Source organism: Thermobia domestica, chromosome 2 (genome assembly GCF_964235325.1).
Source record: "Thermobia domestica chromosome 2, izTheDome1.hap1.1, whole genome shotgun sequence".
Taxonomy (NCBI): domain Eukaryota; kingdom Metazoa; phylum Arthropoda; class Insecta; order Zygentoma; family Lepismatidae; genus Thermobia; species Thermobia domestica.
In genome coordinates this window covers 73328460-73349845 of record NC_137455.1, presented here as the reverse complement: position 1 = coordinate 73349845, position 21386 = coordinate 73328460, and the positions used below count along the sequence as shown (strand labels likewise).

The window sequence follows — 21386 nt, the reverse complement described above, 5'->3', positions numbered from 1 at the left end:
GGACTTTTTAAAAAATTCTGCTTTAAATTGATAAAGCAGACTTTGTTTCGTTTCTCTATAACACAAAAAGTCATTTAATTAGTGGTTGATCCCGATAATAATATAAAATCTCGAAAATAAACCATGAATTTTGAAAAGATATTTCAAACATTTTTTCTTCAACATATTTACATTATGGATTCCAAAGGATTAACCAATGTATATAATAAGAATTTTTTAACCTCCTATATACAAAAGTAAACAGGGTTGGCAATAATCATAGTTGTTTTTGAAAATACCAAAAAAAACTGTTTTTTTTGGGCGGGGGGAGTTTAAACCAGTTTTTTGGGGGGGTTTAAACTAGGGATGGCCAATTCCGGAATTTTTACTTTCCGGAATCCGGAAAGTAAAATCGGAAAATTCCGGATTTCGGAAAAATTCCGGATTTCGGAAAAATTCCGGATTTCGGAAAAATTCCGGAATTCGGAAAAATTCCGGATTTCGGAAAAATTCCGGAATTCGGATAAATTCCGGATTTCGGAAAAATTCCGGAATTCAGAAAAATTCCGGATTTCGGAAAAATTCCGGAATTCGGAAAAATTCCGAAATTTGAAAAAAATCCGGATTTCGGAAAAATTCCGGATTTCGGAAAAAATCCGGAATTCGGAAAAATTCCGGATTTCGGAAAAATTCCGGAATTCAGAAAAATTCCGGATTTCGGAAAAATTCCGGAATTCGGAAAAATTCCGGAATTTGAAAAAAATCCGGATTTCGGAAAAATTCCGGAATTCGGAAAAATTCCGGATTTCGGAAAAATTCCGGAATTCGGAAAAAATCCGAAATTCGGAAAAATTCCGGAATTCGGAAAAATTCCGGAATTCGGAAAAAATCCGGAATTCGGGAAAAAATCCGGATTTCGGAAAAATTCCGGAATTCGGAAAAATCAGGAGCTTAAAAAATCTGGATTTCGGTTAAATTATCACTCCAAGTCTAATCTCGAATATATATATATATTGTGTTTCAAAACAACAACGACAACATTTGGGAGGTGATTCTTGACACCAACAGACCAACTTGGGCATAGAAAAGCTTCCTTTTGGAGCTATGACCAGCCGAAAATTTGTCGAAGAATTGGAAGGATAACTATAATTTGAGAATAAAATGTCAGATCAAAATCAGGTAAAACAGAATGCCCATTATTTTAAATCATGGATTTCACTAATACACAATTGAATGTGGTGATGGTGATCCCGGAAGAGACTGAAGAATTCTTGTTGTGTTTTATCCAACACTGAATAAGGAAAATAAAGCCCTATCAAATATGATATTTCAAAAACGGTAGTACATCGTTTAAGTTAGATCACTGTTAGAATTCGAAAAAAGCAGAGAGAGACATGTTTGGCTGATCTACTTTGTCTCAGTACAGAATAAATTCTTGGAGAAGAATATTTGCATCCGATGGATACATGCTTTATGTGTATGATTTATCATTTACAAAAATTATTGAAATATGTAGGGCTATGATAAATAGGAGTTTGCAGCTTTTTTAAGTGCAATTATTAAGAATGTATTGTATTTTAAGAACAATATACCTAATTAATTTCTTTGATCTCTCTTTTTTAATGTAGAATTTATCTTTGGTGTGCTTACATTTTTAAACTAATGCACTATTGAACTTTCTATTATACGACGTTTTTACCTTCGTTAATACCTTAATGTCTTTTTCCTCTTATCTTGAAGTTTCCCTAATTGAAGTTTCATAGCAACGTTTCCTTCTCGGTACCCTTCTACTTAATATGTCTTACGTTTGCGGTATCCTGAATGATGGAAAAGTTGAGAACAGTGGCACCGTGGCAAAGGCGAGAACAGGAGGCAGGTGCCCGCGCCCAGCTCCTTCGAGAAATGTTGAGTTGTAGGGTAAATCATGTAATATGATACAAAATCACGCTTTTCAGGATAGAAAGATTTTCTGCCCCTATAAATTTTCCTCCCTCTCCGCTTTTTCTCCTCCAAGAAATTAAAGCTGGGGACGTCACTGTTAAGAACCCTCCAGTGAGTTCCTGTATCCGAATTTAAAATACAACTGAATATTTTGGGGATAAGAAATAGTTATTGTGCCTCAATGAAGTGGAGAATACAAGTAAGTTCACTATTGGTGGCTACGTTGGTCTTGTAGAATTAATCTTAAAACTTCTGCCCAGAAAATATCACATAGACTGGAACTTGTAAATGTGAATTGAAGTTGCTTATACTATTTCTCGAGGCAGTCTCATGTCACGTTCTTGCATTTGGCTGTTAACTTCTTACTTCGGCATCGTTGGTTTCTATTCCCCCGTCCCCCCACTATTAGAAAACTGTCTGGATTACTTCGTTATGCGTGGTACGACTCGTAAATACGAATTTTGAATTTTGTGTCATGTTTAGATGGTAGATAAGGCTTCATATAGCCTTAACCTCGACATGTAAAACAAGTCGAAATAAATAAATCGAATCTACTTGATGTCCTTATACGCTATTGATTCAAATTAGTTTTTTTTAATTAATCAAGAAAAGGAGTTCTTAGCTCTTGAACACTAAGACCTCCCTTTTTCCTTAGCCCTATAGACCCCTTCTTCCTTACAAACAATAAAAATAGTGAAATTTATTAAAAGGCACTTTAATGTCGACCTATCTACAATCTGGTCGCAACCTCATACCAGTTGAGAATAAATGACCTAAAAACGTACTTATCGTTTACGGACGAAAAATGGACTCTACTCTGTATGTCTTTGAACATTGATTTATCACATATAGTTTTTACTTGACCGATACATCTATAGTTCTAGTTTTTCTCTCAAAGAGGAGTACGTTAGTTCAGTGATAAAGCACTCATTTCTGGTGCGAGGAGTTCCTTGTTTGATCTCAAACCATGAAAATTTGTAGCGAATAACATTGTGTCCGTGAGTTTTGTCAGGATTTACTTGTTTCCTCTTACACTTTCATTTCATGAACTATATTGCAATAATTAGTTTTCATTTATCATTCATCACCATTAGCCTAAATGACATAAACGTAAGACTTTAAAGGCATCATTTCATTTCAGTTTACCTCCGAGAGTTCTTTGTTTAGTTTTACGTCTTACAGTTATGCCCTTTAGGCTAAAAGAGACGGATGATTAATGAAAGTGAATGATTGTAAAATTACTTTTTATGCGCTCTCAGCAAGAATCAAATCCGGGACCACATACACCAAAAGTTCATGCGCGGCCACTAGACCAGCGGGAAGGGTTCTCGGAGAGTTTATTCTGTATTGAGACAAAGTAGATCAGTCAAACATGTGTATCTCTGCTTCTTTTGAATTCTAATCATGTTCTTATAATCGTTGAAATATTAAATCCTAATGCGAATATTCGGACCCAAGAGTGATGGGAATGAATAATGTCAAAAACTTCATAACGAGAAACTGCATAACTTATACCATTTACCAAATCAAGGGTAATCAGGTCTAGGAGGCCTCAGGTGAGCAGATAATGTAGCCAAAATGGAAGAAAATAGAAATGAGATCAAAATTTTACTGGAAAGCTAATCAGAAAATGACCATTAGGAAGACCTAGGTGAAGATGGGAGGATTAAGATGGACCCAACAGAAATAGGAACACAAAGTACAAACTGGATTCAGTTGTCTACGGACGGAAGTAAATGGAGAGCTTTTGTGAGCGGTATTGAACCTCCGGGTTCCATAAGCCAAAGGATTAGAAATATTGTATTTCATTCTTGTTTATTTCCCTCCTTCAACGTTTAATAAAATACCCCAGGAATTCTCCAGTTTCGTTCGGGGTCACACTTGCGCCGCTGCTATGCCACATTTAATTGTGTTAATGGTAACTACGATTTTAAATAATGGATTTTAATTATTTCCTTTCACCCGACTTCGATCCGACATTTTGTTCTCGAGTTATGGCCGTTTTTGCATTTTTCCGACAAGTTTTCGGCTGGTTATAGCGCCGAAAGGAATCATTTCTATGCCCAGGATGGTCTATACTTTTCGTCTTATCTTGGTGTCAGGAATCACCTTCCAAATGTTGTCGTGTTGTTTTGAAAACAAATGAAGGGTACAGGGAAAACCATCAGTCATTTTTTTCTTCGAACATTTAGTTATTTGTGCCAGTTTGTGCAACACAATCCTATACTGATCCAGAACTAAGAAAAAAATAACATTGTGGTAAACAGCTATTAACACTTGAAGTTTTGGTGTATAAGGAGAGGACATGGAGTGTGAAAAATTAAAGTTCCGTTTCATCTGCTTGAAAGATAAATGAAGTATAAATCATTTTAAAGATTTACGGAACAACTAAATCCCCAAATCTTTCAAATATAACATTTTCAGAACCTCTTATTTGATTGATACTTAGGTAGACAGTACTGCAATCAGAGGTAGAGATTACAGAAAACTAGGCATGTTATTACCATATGCACATAATTTATTTTACTAACAAAACAATTTCTGGAGTAAAACGTTAGTCTCAGTTATTGTTGTTATAAAAAAACAGTCTGGATGATATTAATTTCCTGTTACGTGTCATATAAATCACAATTAAAATTGCCCGTGTGCAAAAATAGTTCGCAGAAGCAGTTTGACTGCGAAATTTCTGTATGGCTTAAGAAGCTCGAAGGTTCCTTACCATTGAAACAAAACGTCTCCATTACATAATATTCTGTGATAAGCTAATGAAATCTGGATAAACATTACAGAATTCACGAAGTTCATTGCTTATAGGCCTATAATGCACCCGTATTCTTAGTGTTTCTCAAGGTCTCCTTTCCAATTAATTTTCGAATAGAACTCTAAACACGCCATTCAATCTTCTATGGATGCAACGTATCCTGTTCATCTTACCTCGATTTTATTATCCATATGATATTCGGTGACCTACGACAAAATATAGTTAAGCGAAAATTAAACCTTTAGTTTAATGTCTCGAAGGTTGAAATTGCAATTGAATGGTTATGAAAAAATTGGTGGAATTAGAAAGTGAGAGGAAACGGGAGTACCCTGAGAAAACCCATGCAGATGATATCGTCCACCACGAACTCACTTGGCCTGGAATCGAACCAAAACCTCTGAACCGGATGTAAGTGCTCTACCAACGAGCCACCACAATATAGTTAAGCATTGTGTATTTTTCTAGAGTTGTTCTTCGATTTGTCTCGTTTCGCGCTAAATATTTTATCCCAAACTTAGTTCTTTGGTATTTTTAGTTTTCGCGCTTCTCGGTGCGTAAGCGACCAATTATTACGTTAAAAGAATACTATGGGCAGGATTATTTCATAATATATCATTAATTTCTTCGATATTGACATATATATATATTTTCCACTATTTTTTATTTTTTCGCTAACTTGTTTCTATTACTATGCTTAGATATTAAAATGTATTCTCACATTATTGTATAGTTTCCACTAATACAGTCTCGGTTCCACATAATGTATTTTGATTATCTACGAGTATCTATGTTGTTCCAGACCGAATTCATTTCCATCTTCAGTTCTTTTGCACTGACAATTAGTTTATTCCATTCAGTGGCAGTTCTTTACAGGGTACGAAATCATTTACAAATGATGAGTGAAAATACTATTACTATTTTCTTCTTCTTCTTCTTTTACTTCTACTACCACCATCACAACAACAACACCAACACCAACATCACTACCACCAACAACAGCAACAACAACAACAACAACTACTACTACTACTACTACTACTAATAATAATAATAATAATAATAATAATAATATGTTTCTTTGAGCTTCCACAGGGAATTAAACCCGGGACCAGAGGCACTGTAAGTACGTGCGCTAACCAGTCTATTAACCACAAGATCCAAACATTTCTTACTAACATTATGTAATTAATAAGAAGTAAACTGTTCTTCCAAATAAAATATATTTATTAGTGCCTGTAAAATTCCATAATACAAACTTTGTGACGAATACTTATTGTGTTAATTATACCAAAAGTAAACATTAATTATAAGATAATACTGTAGTTATAAATTGAATGTATATAAGTAATGTATAATCGATTCTAACAGAATCATACTCAGTGGCGGATCCAGAAGGTATAAACTGGAGGGGGCTACCAGTTCTCAGACTATAATACGTATACCATGATTTTATTATAAACTTTCAAACCATATAAATAATAGCTTAATTCTTTTTTGTCACTCAGAAAACTTGGGGGCAAGCCTCCTCCCGGCCCCGGGCTAGATCCGCCACTGATCATACTGTTACTAAATTTGCTTTGCTTAAATAAGCCTTGGTTTTAAAAAAAAAATCTTATAAAAGTACATTAAAAATATTTTGTAAATGAAATTGTTATTATTAAAATTTGTAAGAAAAATTACATATTTTTAGTGAATGTTATAGAAATACACAACTTTTATTACTTACTTATAATAAACATAATAGTAGAATTTTAACTTAATCAACTCCATAAATGTATCTTTTAAAAAACAAGTGTTTGATTTTTAAATGTTTTAACCTTGTCAACCTTCTTTCCACAAAATTTGAAATTTCAACTCTGATTAAATGTAGTGACGACGAATGCTTTACTGTATAAATTTTATTATAATAGGCTACTTCACATTATGTAATAAAGGAGATTGCTATTCCTAATCACACCCTTGCAAATATACAACATAGACGAAAAGAGTTATACTACATTTATACCTGGGGATATAGACACTTTAACCTTAACTATCTCCTAGATTTAAACAATTGTAATGTGTACAAACAAATCAGTAACTTTTACCATAAAAATCAAACATAATTCTAATATTTAAAGTACAAAAATGACGGCAACAACGAATAAGAATATATATATATAGGGTGTTTCAAAACAACACCGACAACGTTTGGGAGGTAATTCTTGACACCAAGATAAGACAAAAAGTAAAGACCAACCTGGGTGGACAAATGCTTTCTTTCGGAGTTATAGGTTGACGAAAACAAAATAAAGAACTTTAAACGTCCATAGCCCCAACACTATGGAACCTACCGTAGTCTGGTCAAGACTTCACTTAGGAACTAGTATATGCGCTATTCAAATATTCATGTTTCAGAATCCTGCGGTACTCACGCAGCAATTTTTGGGAGGTAGTTGGTGAGCACTTCAAATTATATGCCCGTAGTCAAACTCCCTTTATAAAAAATGTTGCGTGAGTACCACAAGATTCTGAAATATGTATTTTTGAATAGCACATATATTAGTTCCTCAGTGAAGTCTTGCCTCGACTACGATAGGTCCCATAGTATTGAAGCTATGGATCTTTAAAGTTCATTTTTTCATGTTTTCGGCAGCCTATAACTCCGGAAGAAAGCATTTCTGCACCCAGGTTGGTCTATACTTTTTGTCTTATCTTGGTGTCAGGAATTCCTCCCAAACATATTCGGTGTTGTTTTGAACCATCCTTTATATATATATATATATATATATATATATATATATATATATATATATATATATATATATATATATATATATATTGACGTATCAAACGCTACTTCGCATCATAAAAGTATACTGAACCTTGGATCTTCAGAGAGATATAGAGAGATGCTACATTTTTATATGCTACTTTTCCATGTTCTTATTCAAAAAAATTATTATGTTTGAGTGATCTGGTGTCAGCCTATTTCTTGAAGCACTAATTACCTGTCCTGCTGTTGAAAATACTCTTTCTGAAGGTACCGAAGTTGCTGGAATAAGCAAGTATTTTCTAGCAATGTGATAAAGGCGTGGCAACCTATGGCAATTTGCAGACCACCATTTGAGTGGATTTTCTGAAATTCGCAGAGCAGGATCAGCTAAATACCATGTCAGTTCATCAACTGCTGCTGTTGTTCTTTCTTTGTATGCAGATCCTAATAAGAAATGAAGTCCTGTTTCAACGAATTCATCTCCTGCACATTCTTCTATACGCTCTGTCTCCTGCAACATGTTCCTCACCATATTGTGTATGTCCTCACGACTCTTCTCGTCTGTTATAAATGGCAATGTTTTATAACGAGGATCTAATAATGATGCTATAATGAATGTAGAGTTCTCCAAAGTCATTCTATCGAAACCTACACGTTGACGAAGATCTTGGGCGATTGTTTGTTTTATACACTTGATTGCATCACTATCTGCGCCATCTGGAACTAAGTGAACACTTAGCAGTCCATACACAATAGGAAAGACGCTCGATATGGACACATATTCTTGTCCTGACAACACTTCTGTAGCTATTTTCAGAGGCTTGAGGCACGTTACCAGCTCTTCGATACCTATCCAACTTTCCTCAGTTAATGCTAATTTTTTCGAGTCCTGAACTTTCGTAACAGACCTGTCTGCTAGAATATCAACAACAGCCCGTTTCTGTTCAAGCAACCTTTCTAGCATATCATATGCACTGTTCCACCTTGATTTTACGTGCTGAATAAGTTTATGTAAAGGTAAATTTAATGTTGTTTGTCGTTTTCTTAGCTCACGGGATGCAACAGTGCTGTGCTTGAAATGCTTCACAATATCAGTTGCTTCATTTAATAATAATGTCACAGAGGGTAACGAAAGACCTTTGTTTACTGCAAGTTGTAGAGTATGAGCAAAACAATTAACACTTTTATATGGAAGTTGTTCACAAGCGTTTACTATGTTAGGGGCATTGTCGTGCACAATGCCAATAACCTTATCGGATATAGCCCACTTATCTAAAAGACTCTCAATGTGATTAGTAAGATTTTGGGATGTATGTCTTTCTTCTATCACAATAGATTCTAACACATATGTTTTTAATTGCAAGTCCTTTGTCAGTATGTGGGACGTCACTGTTATGTAAGATTCTGTTGTTCTTGATGTCCACGAATCTGTAGTTAAAGATACGAAATCTGATTCTGAAAGTTTTTGAAAAACTTGTTCACGAACAAAATCATAAAGTTCTTCAAGTCGACGAATGATTGTTTGCCTGGACGGTATTTTATATTTTGGTTCTACGTAAAGCATAAGCTCTTTGAAACCTTGACCCTCTACGTGAGATAAAGGTAGCAAGTCCATAACGATCATTTTAGTAATTAAGGAATCCAATTGTTGGCTTCTCTGGGTTGAACAGGGTCGATTCAAGTAACTTTGAATTTTGGTTTGCTTCTCGGATTTAGGAAGCTGACGACGTTTATGTTTGTTCTCAGATCCAGATGGTGCTGTTGTTTCAATGCTTGTCTCACATACATCAGATTCTTCCCGAGGGCCTGAAGCAGGACTTGGGGACGCCAGAAACTTCCTAAAAGTAATAATAATAACAGTAATGTATTACTGTTATCACTAAAACGAATTAAATTATATACTAATGTTAAGAACATTTTTTTAAAAAAAAAAGCAACATATTATAAAACAGATACAATTGATTTATACACGTATTCTTTAAACAAATACTAGTTCAAGTGGTAGACATTGGCTTCGCATTCGCGAGGTCGTGGGTTCGGTTCCAGCTCTCGATCATCCTGACTTGAGTTTTCCAGGGTTTTCCTCAGTCCTACCAGGTAAATGCCGGGATGGTACCTACTAAACAGGCCCTGGCCGATACCTTCCCAAATCATTTCCATTGTTATTAGATATCCAGTATAAAATGACCTCTGAGCTGTATCTGGTGATTGTTGAATAAATAAATAAAACAAATATGAGAAACACTACAAAACTTTGATAATGAAAATAAAAAAGATACAGCGTTGGAAACATGAAAATTTCGATTTCATCTAAGTAAGTCATCTAATTAGAGAACTAAAAGCCTTAACAAAGCAGTATAAGAAATATATATAGAACTGTTTTCAATACTGTAAAACAGCTTCCTTAGACACTCTGAGATCTAATTCCATTATCCTCATAGTAAATGTATTGCACTTGAACAGATGCCGCGGTCAAAACAACCCCTAACCACAATTTTGATTTGTGCATTATATTATTTTGTATTAGATCTAAGTCTTCCTCTTGCAATTTGAATAGTTAAAGGATTAAAAAGCGTTGAACGTTTAATTATTTTTGAACTAGAATTTTTATTTTAGGGTTTTTTAATAATATTTCTTTATTTAAAAACTTAATAGTGTAAAAGCTAGGAAAAAATTTGAACTGACCGCAAATTGAACCTGAATTTATGGCTTTCCCTGTTACTGTTCACGGCTTTCTCCCGATTTTTCTGCATGCTATCCAGCGTTGCCTTATAAACCTGTCTTACCGATATGGATACACCATTCATTTGCCGAACTATCAAATATTTGAAGTAGCAATATCTGTGACACAAAGAAAAAAGAAATGAAGTCTTGAAAAATTACGACAACCGAGTATCCTAGTCTTGGCTTTCCGTGTAAGTGCTTTACAAACTGAGAACTGACATGGAAAGACAAAGTCCCAGGGTTCAACTCCCGGTCTATCCACAATCCACAATGTAAGTCGCAAAATAAGCTAAAATAGAAACTAACGTTGAAATAGGCATTTTAAGCAAAATAAAACTTGGTACTAGTGCTTTAATTTGTCACAAAACCTACATACAGGACTTTGCTTTTCATTCTGAGGTAAGGGAAAAATGATATCTCCCGTTCTGCCTAAACGCCCTCCAGCACATTATTGAAAATATTTTTAAAAATCTTATCTTTATACGGAATAGCAATTCCCGTTCTGCCTAATCTTTTGAGACGGAGAATTTTGTGCAGGGAAGGATTTTTCTTCAGTAATTCCAACAGATTCTGTATGAAGTATAACTATTTCTTCAAGTTTCATCGTAAATTTTAGATGTTATTCTACTTGTTCCTCTCGGAAAAATGACTAGGATATAGTTCTGTTATTAGCAGTGTTATTCACATCTACTTTTAATATTCACATCTAAAGATACATGTGATTTTTTAACATATATATATACCAGCAGGGTAATGGAAAATTGATTGACTCACAAGGAAAGTTCTGGAGAAAGCACTCGGCTGCAGAGAAACTAAGCATACTACTTGAAGGACCAATCCATTCTGACTACTACAAGTTAATAAAATTCCTGTACGGTTGAGAACTGTTCGAGAGACTGGACTTGGAAATTCATATAAAAAATGAGTCTATGCGCATTTAAACGCGTTAAGTACAACATTATTAGCAACGAATATTAACATACGAATCGGAACTAATTCATTACCATGGATACGAACTTCGTTTGATTGTTTCGTTGGTACATCATAACGTCTGGATGAAGAAGTTTCATACTATGTACAAATCTCCTGCCATAATCTTTAATTGATCGGAATCCAAACACATCAAATGGTTGTACAAATCATGTGCAGTTCTTTGGTACATTCTCAATCATTACGTCTTTGCCATCCGTCATTCTACTTACAATGGACAATTTGTCTGTGAATGGACCACAGTGATCAAGCAGTAGTAAGTTTAAACCATCAAAACTGTATAATTACGGTATGTTGCTAGGAGGTGCAATCCTGCGTTTAACATTGAATCTCTTGAAAAGTTCTCAACCGTACATGCATTTGATTACCTTGTTGTAATCAGCATGAATTGGTCTTTCATGTGGTATGATTAATTTCTCTGCAGGCAAGTGCTTTTTCCCGAACTTCCTTTGTCAGTTGCAAGAAAGTCGTTTGACATTGTAACTGAAACGAACGTAAAACAAACTTCGGTCTAATATCAAGCCATTCCACAACAAAATTTTATTCAGTTTTCCAGCAGTTCATCTTCAGCACTTTAAAAGTCTCGCAGTACGTAAAAAGGTGTCACAATTCACACCCTCAAGACATGTTTGGCCATATACTAAACAAACCATGCAAGAGAATGCATAAGACGATCCTTAAAAAAGAGCGTTTGTCTTCTACATCACATCTTTTTTGAGTTGATTAACTCAGTTGCAAGAAAGCTGTTTGACATTGCAACTGAAAGGAACACGAACCAGACTTACCTCGGTTTAATATCAAGTCATTTTAAAACAAAATTTATTCGGATTTCCAGTAGTTTATCTCCAGCATGCTAAGGCCTGCAGTACTTAAAAGGTGTCACAGTACACATTTTCAAAACATGTTTCACCACATGTTAAACAAACAATGCAAGAGGATGCATAAGACGGCCCTTTAAGAAAAGAAGCCTTGGCCTTCTACATGACAACTCCTTTTTCGGCATAACCTGATGAGGTGATTTGTCTTCTATACCTGATTCTATATTACATGCAATATGTCATACGCCAGCTACTTATATTGTCAATGCATATACTAGGAATACTAAATATCACATATCACCAATATAGCCAATACAATTTAGAATCATCACTGTTCTAAATGTGAACAGTATGCAACTGCATATACGTAAGCCACCAAATCTTACACATAATTCCAGACTTCTTCTCAGTGTTGTGATTTTCTGTTCAACTCGCCTATATTTAAGCTTTAATTCCTTGTTTCCTACTTCCAACATTAACATAGTAGCTTTATTTTCTCTTTGTTCTTGTAAAAGTTGCACAAATGTAAAAATATTTGGATTTCTTTTGTCAGTTTTCTGTTTAATTTAGAGTGTCACCCCATGACAATATTAGTTGTTCTTCCCTCAACATTGTCATAATAGTTCCACATCTATCTGGAAAAAGAAAAAGAGTGAACCCAGCAACCATTCACCTTCAAAAGTGCCGAACTGAAACAAAATCTTATAAATCCCTTTCTTCCTCGATTATTAGACCTTTTGATTTGATTGCAACTTTACAAAAACATAGAAGTATTTCAACATGTGATATTGATATTTTGTATTGCTGCTATATACAGAATACAAATCAGCTGACAAGGTGATGCCGGAAAAGGAGTTATGATGTAGAAGACTAAGACTCTTTCTTAAGGGCCGTCTTATGTATCCTCTTGCATTGTTTGTTTAACATATGACCAAACATATCTTGAGGATGTAAGCTATAGTATGTAGTTAGTGTATGTATGTATAGGATGTGTATAGTACTTATCACGCAGAAAATAAATTTCTTTAAATCCGAATGAATTTTTGTTGTAGAATGACTTGATGTTAGACTGAAGTAAGTTTGTTTTGTGTTCGTTTCAGTTATAATATCAAAAGGCTTTCTAATAACAATCAGTTTTCAATTTCCCTGCAGGTATTTTTTTTTAAATCACATTCATCATTAATAAAGTAAGTGCAAATAACACAGCTAATAACAGAATTGTATCCTAATCATTTTTCCGAGAAGAACAAGTAGAATAACAGCCAAAATATATGATGAAACTTAAAGATAGAGTTATTTTTCATACATAATCTGTTAGAAACACTAAACAGATTTAGGAATGCAGAAGAGAATCCAAGAGGACAAAGCCCAAGGAAAATTCTGCCAAAACGGACAAAATTCAAGGCACAGAATCATAGACGCAGCGTAATAAAATGATTAATATTTCTTTCTTTAACTCTAAAGCATCTAAAATGTTATCTGTAATTCTTCCCTTTATTGAAATAACATTTTTTAAATACTGGAAACCCAATAAAACTTTTGTAGCAAGACTTTTGTAGTAAGTATATTTCACATTTGACCTTTGCTTTAAAAATCTTGATCAGCATTTCAGAATTAAAATAAATAAATATTTATAAAACACCTAAAATATGTAAGGACGAGGATTTGCCCTTACTGTGTTTAATTTTTTGTGAATAAAGAATTAGTGTACAAGTGTATATAATGTTGTTATTGATAAAGGTAAGTCTGGCCAGACATATATTTAATTACATATACACGTATTATGTGTTATATATATTTATAATTTCATCTTTGTTATTGCTTATTTATATGTGTATATCTGCTTAAGCTGTGTACTCTAGCTTGGATTTCTTTTCAGCTTTATTTAACGAACTCAATATTCAAGTTTTTTCTATATAGGTTTTCTTATAGTGATCGATGGAATTTTCCAGAGGCTTGTGACGGTTGCTCGTTTTTCAAAAGATTTTTTTTGCAGATTTTTAAGCGAAAATAAAATTAAGTAAACTAAAAAGGGGAAGAGTCATCGACCATATAAAAGGAAGTCTCTTGCCGCATAGGGATATACTGCTGGATGACTATGGCTGTTAGAGCCGACCTGCGTTATTAAGGTCCTGCCTCGGTTTTTTTTTTTTTTTAACTTTCCTATCTTGTAGGGAACAGTCTGAATGATGGCCGATGACAGAGAATAAATTATTTCTTTGGAGCCTGAGTGATGGCATTAGAATTTTCTGATATTTTAATGAAATAAGTAGGGACTGGCCTAAGTGATGGTCAGAGCAAGGAATAAGTGACTTCCTTCAGTCTGAGTGATGACCAAGTTTTGATGACATTTAGCTAGCCAGGTTATAAGCTTAAATGATAGCTTATTGGGATAAGTGATTCCCATTATCTTCTAGTTAGGAGAAGTAGGTTATAATTTTTTTTAACCTCGGAAGCAGAAAACATTTTAAAGTTTTTTCTTTAGATTTTTTTTTTTTTTTTACCGCCAGAGAAACCTAAGTGATGGTTTTCTCTTTAGAGAAAGAGAATCTGTCGTTGAGCTAAGTGATGTCCATTGACAAACAGATCTCTTACGTTTAAAGACGGAAAGTTGTAGTCAGGCTTTCCTGATAGAGGTAGGCCTCAGATGAAACTGTGAGGGAATGACGGATCGGTGGAGTCTAACTAAGTAAAGTTATAGGAGTCTGTAGTCTGAGTGATGATCATCTAACTTAAGGGACAGGGCTCTGAAGTGAAAGAGTTCCGAATCTTTTTTTTTTTTTTTGGCCTTAAAGAATTTCGTCGAATTACTACGATTTACTTTATTATCTGAATAAATATTTATCTACCCTGATAAGTCTAGTAGTTTTCATTTGAAAATATGACAACCCATATATTTGATGGTAAATTTAAATATTTGATTGTTGTTTAATTGAGATTGAATGCCCTTAGAGAGCCGAAACAGCCTGGAAGGAGGAAACCACAACAAATAAAAGATTGCTATATACTATCTCAAAAGAATGATTTTTTTAAAAAAATCAAATAACATCACAGTTACTTTTCGTAATTAAAATGAATGGTCTTACAGTAATATGCTGAACGTATTTCAAACGTATTAAATTATAATAAGTAGGACTACCCAGGACTGAGTAAATAGGTAGAAGCTATTAATGCAAAAAAGTATGTTCCCTAAATAAATGCAAATTTTATGTCTTGGCAGAAGCACATATCTCTTAATCTAAATATTATCGCAATGTTGTGTGTATAGTGATTTCAAGATTATTTCTAATACCTAAAAATTTTTCATTCGTATATACGTATATGGTTATCCCATCCCTCCAAAAAAAAACCTTCGATCACGCTACGCCTCTACCTGCTATTAATTTACTATTTACTTTTTTGTTAATTTCATTCCTATTTGCTAACACTGTAGTTAGAGATGCAAGGGCTCGGAAAAAAACCGGCTTTTTTGGAAAAAAACTCGGTTTTTTCTGCTTTGCTTTTTTGCTTCGGAAATTTTGGGCTTTTTTCAAAATACTGCTTTAAATTGATAAAACAGACTTTGTATCACTTCTCTATAACACAAAAAATCATTTAATTAGTGGTTGATGCTGATAATAATATAAAACATCGAAAATAAACAATGAATTTCGAAAAAATATTTCAAACAATTTTTCTTCAACATATGTACATTATGAATTCCACAGGATTAACCAATGTATATAATAAGAATTTTTTAACCTCCTATATACAAAAGTAAGCAGAGTTGGCAAGAACCGTGGTTGTTTTTGAATATGCCCAAAAACCCGTTTTTGGGGGGATGTTTAAACCAGGCTTTTTTGGTTTAAACCAGGCTTTTTTGACTTAGATTTTTTGCTTTATGTATTTATATTACATATTCACAGAAATAGCCTAAGTTTGTTTCGCCTTGATGTTATTATGCAACAGCGGGGTTATGCCGGAAGAACTCCCATAAGCTTAAAGAAGTGCGGTCAGTAAATTTCTTAAGTTGAGAATCTCCCGCCCTAGCCATTGGGAAAATCCCGTCATTACTTGAAATGTAAGACAATAACGGGAAAATCCTGTTATTGCTTTGCATCTAAAATTTAAAGGTCAACGTACCATAATCAGTACGCTAAAACTGAGGTATTAAATTACAAATTTAGTACCGGTACGTAGATATCATTGAAAGTCCAATCCAAGCTAATGTTGGAAGCTACGTAGGCAATCGATAAATTTTGCCAATTTCTATCAATATATTTAAGCAATATTGGCTTCTTTATAAAACAACACGCATTTAGGCATGTAGAAATATACAATTTGGTTTGTTTCGTATATTTAGGCTTAACATCCTTACGAAATACCGAGGTTATCAAGGAGAAGACTTTCGCTTAAACTGACATCCGAACCGCTACTTGGGTTACGCATGAAAGAAGGATTGTGGTTCGACCGAGAATTGAACATGGGACACCTTGATTAAAAGGTGAAAGGGAAATAAAACTATTGCAGGTGGTTTGATATCTGGAAACGTTACCATGAAGTTCACACGATTCGCATTTTTCATTCTTTTTATTTTTGTGGTTTAAACCAGTTATTAAAAAAAAAGTTGGTGTAAATCAGCCAACCCTAAAAGTAAACACTTCTTTTTAAAGAATACACAAATAACTAGCAAAATAGTATGTAGTATTTTTACTTCAAAATATTCCATACCCTCTTTTTGAAACAAAATAAAATTAAAATAAAACATAAGAGAAATACTTAGATTTATATGATACACTTAAAGGCTGCACATCTAGAGCTTTTGGTTCTGTATATTCTTGAAATTCTACAGTTAAGTTTTATAGAACCACCATCACAGTTTACCCAATCCTAAAGTTTTCTGAATTTTTAACAAGAGGGATTCAACATATCATTACGGAACTCCCCCCCCCCAAAAAAAAGACTACGGAATATATTTAAGTTAAGCTAAATACAACTGCACAACAAACATGACTGAGTGATTAGCTTTTGCGCTTCTATCGGGAAGTCCGGGATTCAACCAGCATTCGACCATTCTGACAAAGCTTTTCTTCATTCCATCTGTGAATGTAGAAATAGTGCGTGTACTGTGAGTTGGGCGACTTCCTTTTCTATTGTTTTTAAATCGTTATTATTACTAATTACCAGCAGTGACGGTTTTGCGAAGGTTAGGGGGGCGGTCTTTCGGACTGAAGCCCGTTCCCCAAAGTTACGGAATGTCTGCAACAAACGAAATATCTATTGTTTATGCCTTTACTCATAAACTTTAAGCTCCCGTCAAATAAAAATTGCGAATGTTTAAAAAAAACTAAACATTAGTAAGAAACCCTTCCCAAAATACTTTTCTAAATCCGCCACTGATTCTCAGTATAAAATGATTTTTAAAGTTGTATCCGGAAGATTATTGCTAAACATATAAACGAAACGAAATATTAGTTATGCCTGTACTCAAACTTCAAGCACTTCCCAAATAAAATTAGGACTTTTTAGGAAACGAAACAATCAGAAAAAACCCTCCTAAAGTACTTTTCTAAATCCGCTACTGATTATTTGTATAAATTGGTATTCAAGGTTGTGTCCGGAAAATTATTGCTAAATCACTTCACAGCTACAGTATACCAGAAATGTGGAAGTACGGTTTGACGGATATATTGAAAAACGTACGCTTTGACGGATAAATAGAAAAACGGGCAAGTTTAACTTTTGCGCTAGAAGCTAGAATACTAAGAGCTCTTAGAAATGAAACACGAATGACAAACTAGAGAATAAAAAAGATGTCGATAACTCAAAAGTTAAAATAAAGTTAAATAGTCTCTAAAATTACCCTCAAATACTACATTCTTCATGTTACCTTTAATTCGTAAAACATGTGCTCCATCCATCTTGATGATGAATTTAAGAGCGAAATATCACATTCAGGTCATGGAATTTTTATCTAACTATAGAATATACTATAAGAAAGCTATTTAGATAGAAAAATCATGAAGTTGAAAAAAGCCAAAATTTCCAAAATTCTCGTTTTTTTCCCAAAAAAGCCGGCTTTTTATGTGAAAAAAACCATCGATTCAAAAAAGCCGGCTTTTTTGCATCTCTAACTGTAGTATTTATTTTGTATCCCCTACTAAGTCTATATCGTCCGTATATTTAAGTAACTATTGTGAGCATTTAATGATAGTCTTTTGTTGTTACTTCTAATTTTCTTAATAGGATATTCTATACAAGATAATAACGGAGATAAGGTATTCACTTGCTAAAAAGGGTACTCCACTATCAGCTAGGAGAAGCATTTAAGCAAAATAATAATAATAATAATAATAATAATAATAATAATAATAATAATAATAATAATAATAATAATAATAATAATAATAATAATAATACACTTGAAGGCATTATTTTAGCTACACAGTACTATCCATTTCCATACCAACGTTTTCAATTAGGTTGTAAAGAATGTGATCAACCAATCTCACGGTACTCTTTTCAAGAAATGTGTTGACGACACTGTGAGAAATCTTCTGCATCTCATACACAAACACCAACAGAAAGCAAATATGCAATTTATGAGATAGAACTTCTTACCAGTCTTGGGAAGTAACGTAACGCAAGTAACGCGTTACTTTTTAAGTAACGTTTCCTAGTAACGCGTTACATTTTTTCCAAAGTAACTGTAACGCTAACGCGTTACAAATTTTTTAGTAACGTACCTAGTTTGCGTTACTTTTTTCGCGTTACATTTCGGATGAGTATCTACAAAATATGTACCGTATGTTTTTTCGGAAACAAATATTTCTTTCCTGTAAGTGAATTTATCAGAATAAAACTATCGAGCATGAACTACGTATGTCAGTGATCTACAGTCACAGACACACAAAGAAAGAGATAAGTTCATAGTGCCACTTGCTGTGTTTTGAAGATGAGGACAGCTTTAGGGAAATCACGTGAATTGATGGCAAGCACCTGGAAGATTTTGTCGTAGATTTTGACAGCTCCAAATCAATACACCCAGTGAGTGAACAAGGAGTGCAATGATACCGGTAGTTTATTTTATTTTGATTGGTGTTGTTTTTATAAAGATGGAGAACGAAAATATTTTACCGTTCGAACATTTGAAAGAGTACTTTTTACTTAAAAGCTGAGGATGATGGTGGACAGAATTTAAAAGTAAAGTGTCTGAAGTGCCCCGGCGGACAGTATTTATCAGCAACTAGGGTGCCATAATTAACGATTTACAGTAAGGGGTTAATATGAATAAACTGTGTTCTAATGAGCAGGCCTACGTTATTACTAGAAAATAGTTTGCTGATGGTATGTAAATTGGAGTTCTTTCAGTTCAGTTTGCTTATCCTGAGTCCCGTTGATTATAGAGTTTGAAACTAGCTTTAAAAAGCATGTATCGATTTTAGAGTTACTCGCAAATTTTGATTCACTCCCAGTTCATGTGTTCTCATTTTATTAGTTGCAGTGTAATGTTTCTCTATATTCTGTATTTTTAATTTTACATAACAACATTGTTATTATTATATAATTAGTTTAGCAGAATAATAATAAGCAACCATTTTTTCTAACGCGGAGGGATGAGCACGAGTCAAGCTAAAACTCGACTCGACCCGAATTCAAGTCGAGTTTCGAGTCAAGTCAAAGGTAATATCCTCGTGTCGAGTTCCGAGCCAATTCAACTTTTCGCGTCGAGTTTCGAGTCCAGTCGAGTTTGATAAATGGCTCGTTCGTTTTAACTCATCTTGAAATCATGGCCTGATTACACTGGAAAACGAAAGCCATGAGAAATGAAAGCTAAACAGTAATATGGAATACTTTTAGTGTTGCTAACGAGAGGGGACACTGCTCGCATCTCGTCTCGTCTCGATAGCGAGACCACAAGAGATTTTTTTATAACAAGCTCAGCTCGGCTCGGCTCAACTGAGAAGATGGCTCGAGCCGGCTAACTTGGGGTGAACCATCGGCTCGAGCTAGCTTGGTAGGGATGAGCCATCTTCTCTGTTCGGCTCAACTGAGCCGAGGGCTCTAGCTGAGTCGGTTGGGTGAGCTGTTGGCTCGGCTCACTTCTCGGTTCGGGTCGATAGTGAATGAGCTGTGAGCCGAGCTGCTCCAGTCGTTGACAATTCTAAACCCGGGACAAGCAGTTTTGAAGATATTTGGCCAGTGCCCTATAACTTTTAACAGTGTTTGGCTCGAGCCCGAATACTCAACCTAGACCCTCAACCCGAATTTAGAAGCTCGTGATCAATGTCCTTGACTCTTAGACTTCACACTACCGATGTTGGCAATCAACTAGTTTTTTAGTATTCAAATACAAAACGCCTATCTTTTATTTTTATATGTAGTGTTCTTATAATAATAATAATAATAATAATAATAATAATAATAATAATAATAATAATAATAATAATAATAATAATAATAAGTTGTAGTAGTAGTAGTAGTAGTAGTGTCACTGATAATACTTATATTGTCAATGTAATATACTTGAAGAGAGTACTCGAAACTACACACCGGATTTGGCTTGACTCGACTCGAAACTCGACCCTAATTCGAGTCGAGTTGGGGGAAATTTTTCGAGACGAGTTCTCGGGTCGAGCTCAAAGATGTTTGTTTCTTGTCGAATCGAGTTTCAAAGTAAACTTGCTCGTGTCCATCCCTACGAGTAACGCAGTATGGCATTTTATCAAATATTATATGAAAATGTTCATATATCAAGTAAAAATTTGTCCTTGCATTTACATAAAGCGATTCAGGACGTGCAATAATAATAATAATAATAATAATAATAATAATAATAATAATAATAATAATAATAATAATAATAATAATAATAATAATAATAATAATAATAGCGGTAGTAATATTAGCACGGAAAATTGAAGTTATAATTTTTTTCACATTTTTAAAATTTCGGACCTAAAAGTAACGCGTTACTTTCGAGGTAAAGTGACAGTTACTTTTTTGGGGCAAGTAACGCGTTACTAACGGGTTACATTTTAAGAGAAAGTAAAGTAACTTGTAACGCGTTACATTTTTACAAGTAACTTACCCAACACTGCTTCCTACCACTTTTTTCTTTAAGGAATTGCCTATTCTATCTGCTGCAGATGGTACTCATTTTATTGAATTGAACTGAATTAAAAATAATCTTATAGGTTCAACGTATAAAACAAAAGAACGCACACATAAAATACAGACAATGAGATATCTAATTCTGTGATGCGGTAGTTTAAACTACGCAATGCATAAGGTATCAAATGTGCTTGAGCTTAACTCCTGTACGTATATGTACTTAATACGCTTTCAGCTCTTTTTTGAATATATTAAATTATTTAATTTCTCTTAATACTGAAGGTAAAGCACTCCATGATCTGGATGTGAATACCAAAACTATTAA

At 34.1% G+C, this 21386-nt stretch overlaps 1 protein-coding gene across 1 annotated transcript in view; it reads right to left on the bottom strand.

Annotated features, from left to right (window-relative positions):
- Positions 1 to 7590: 7590 nt before the first annotated feature.
- Positions 7591 to 21386, bottom strand: part of LOC145679077 (E3 SUMO-protein ligase ZBED1-like) — a 28256-nt gene continuing 14460 nt past the window's right edge. Inside the window, exon 2 of the mRNA XM_081749673.1 lies at positions 7591 to 9274. Coding sequence (XP_081605799.1) covers positions 7591 to 9274 — 1684 coding nt within the window. The remainder of the gene's footprint in view (positions 9275 to 21386) is intronic.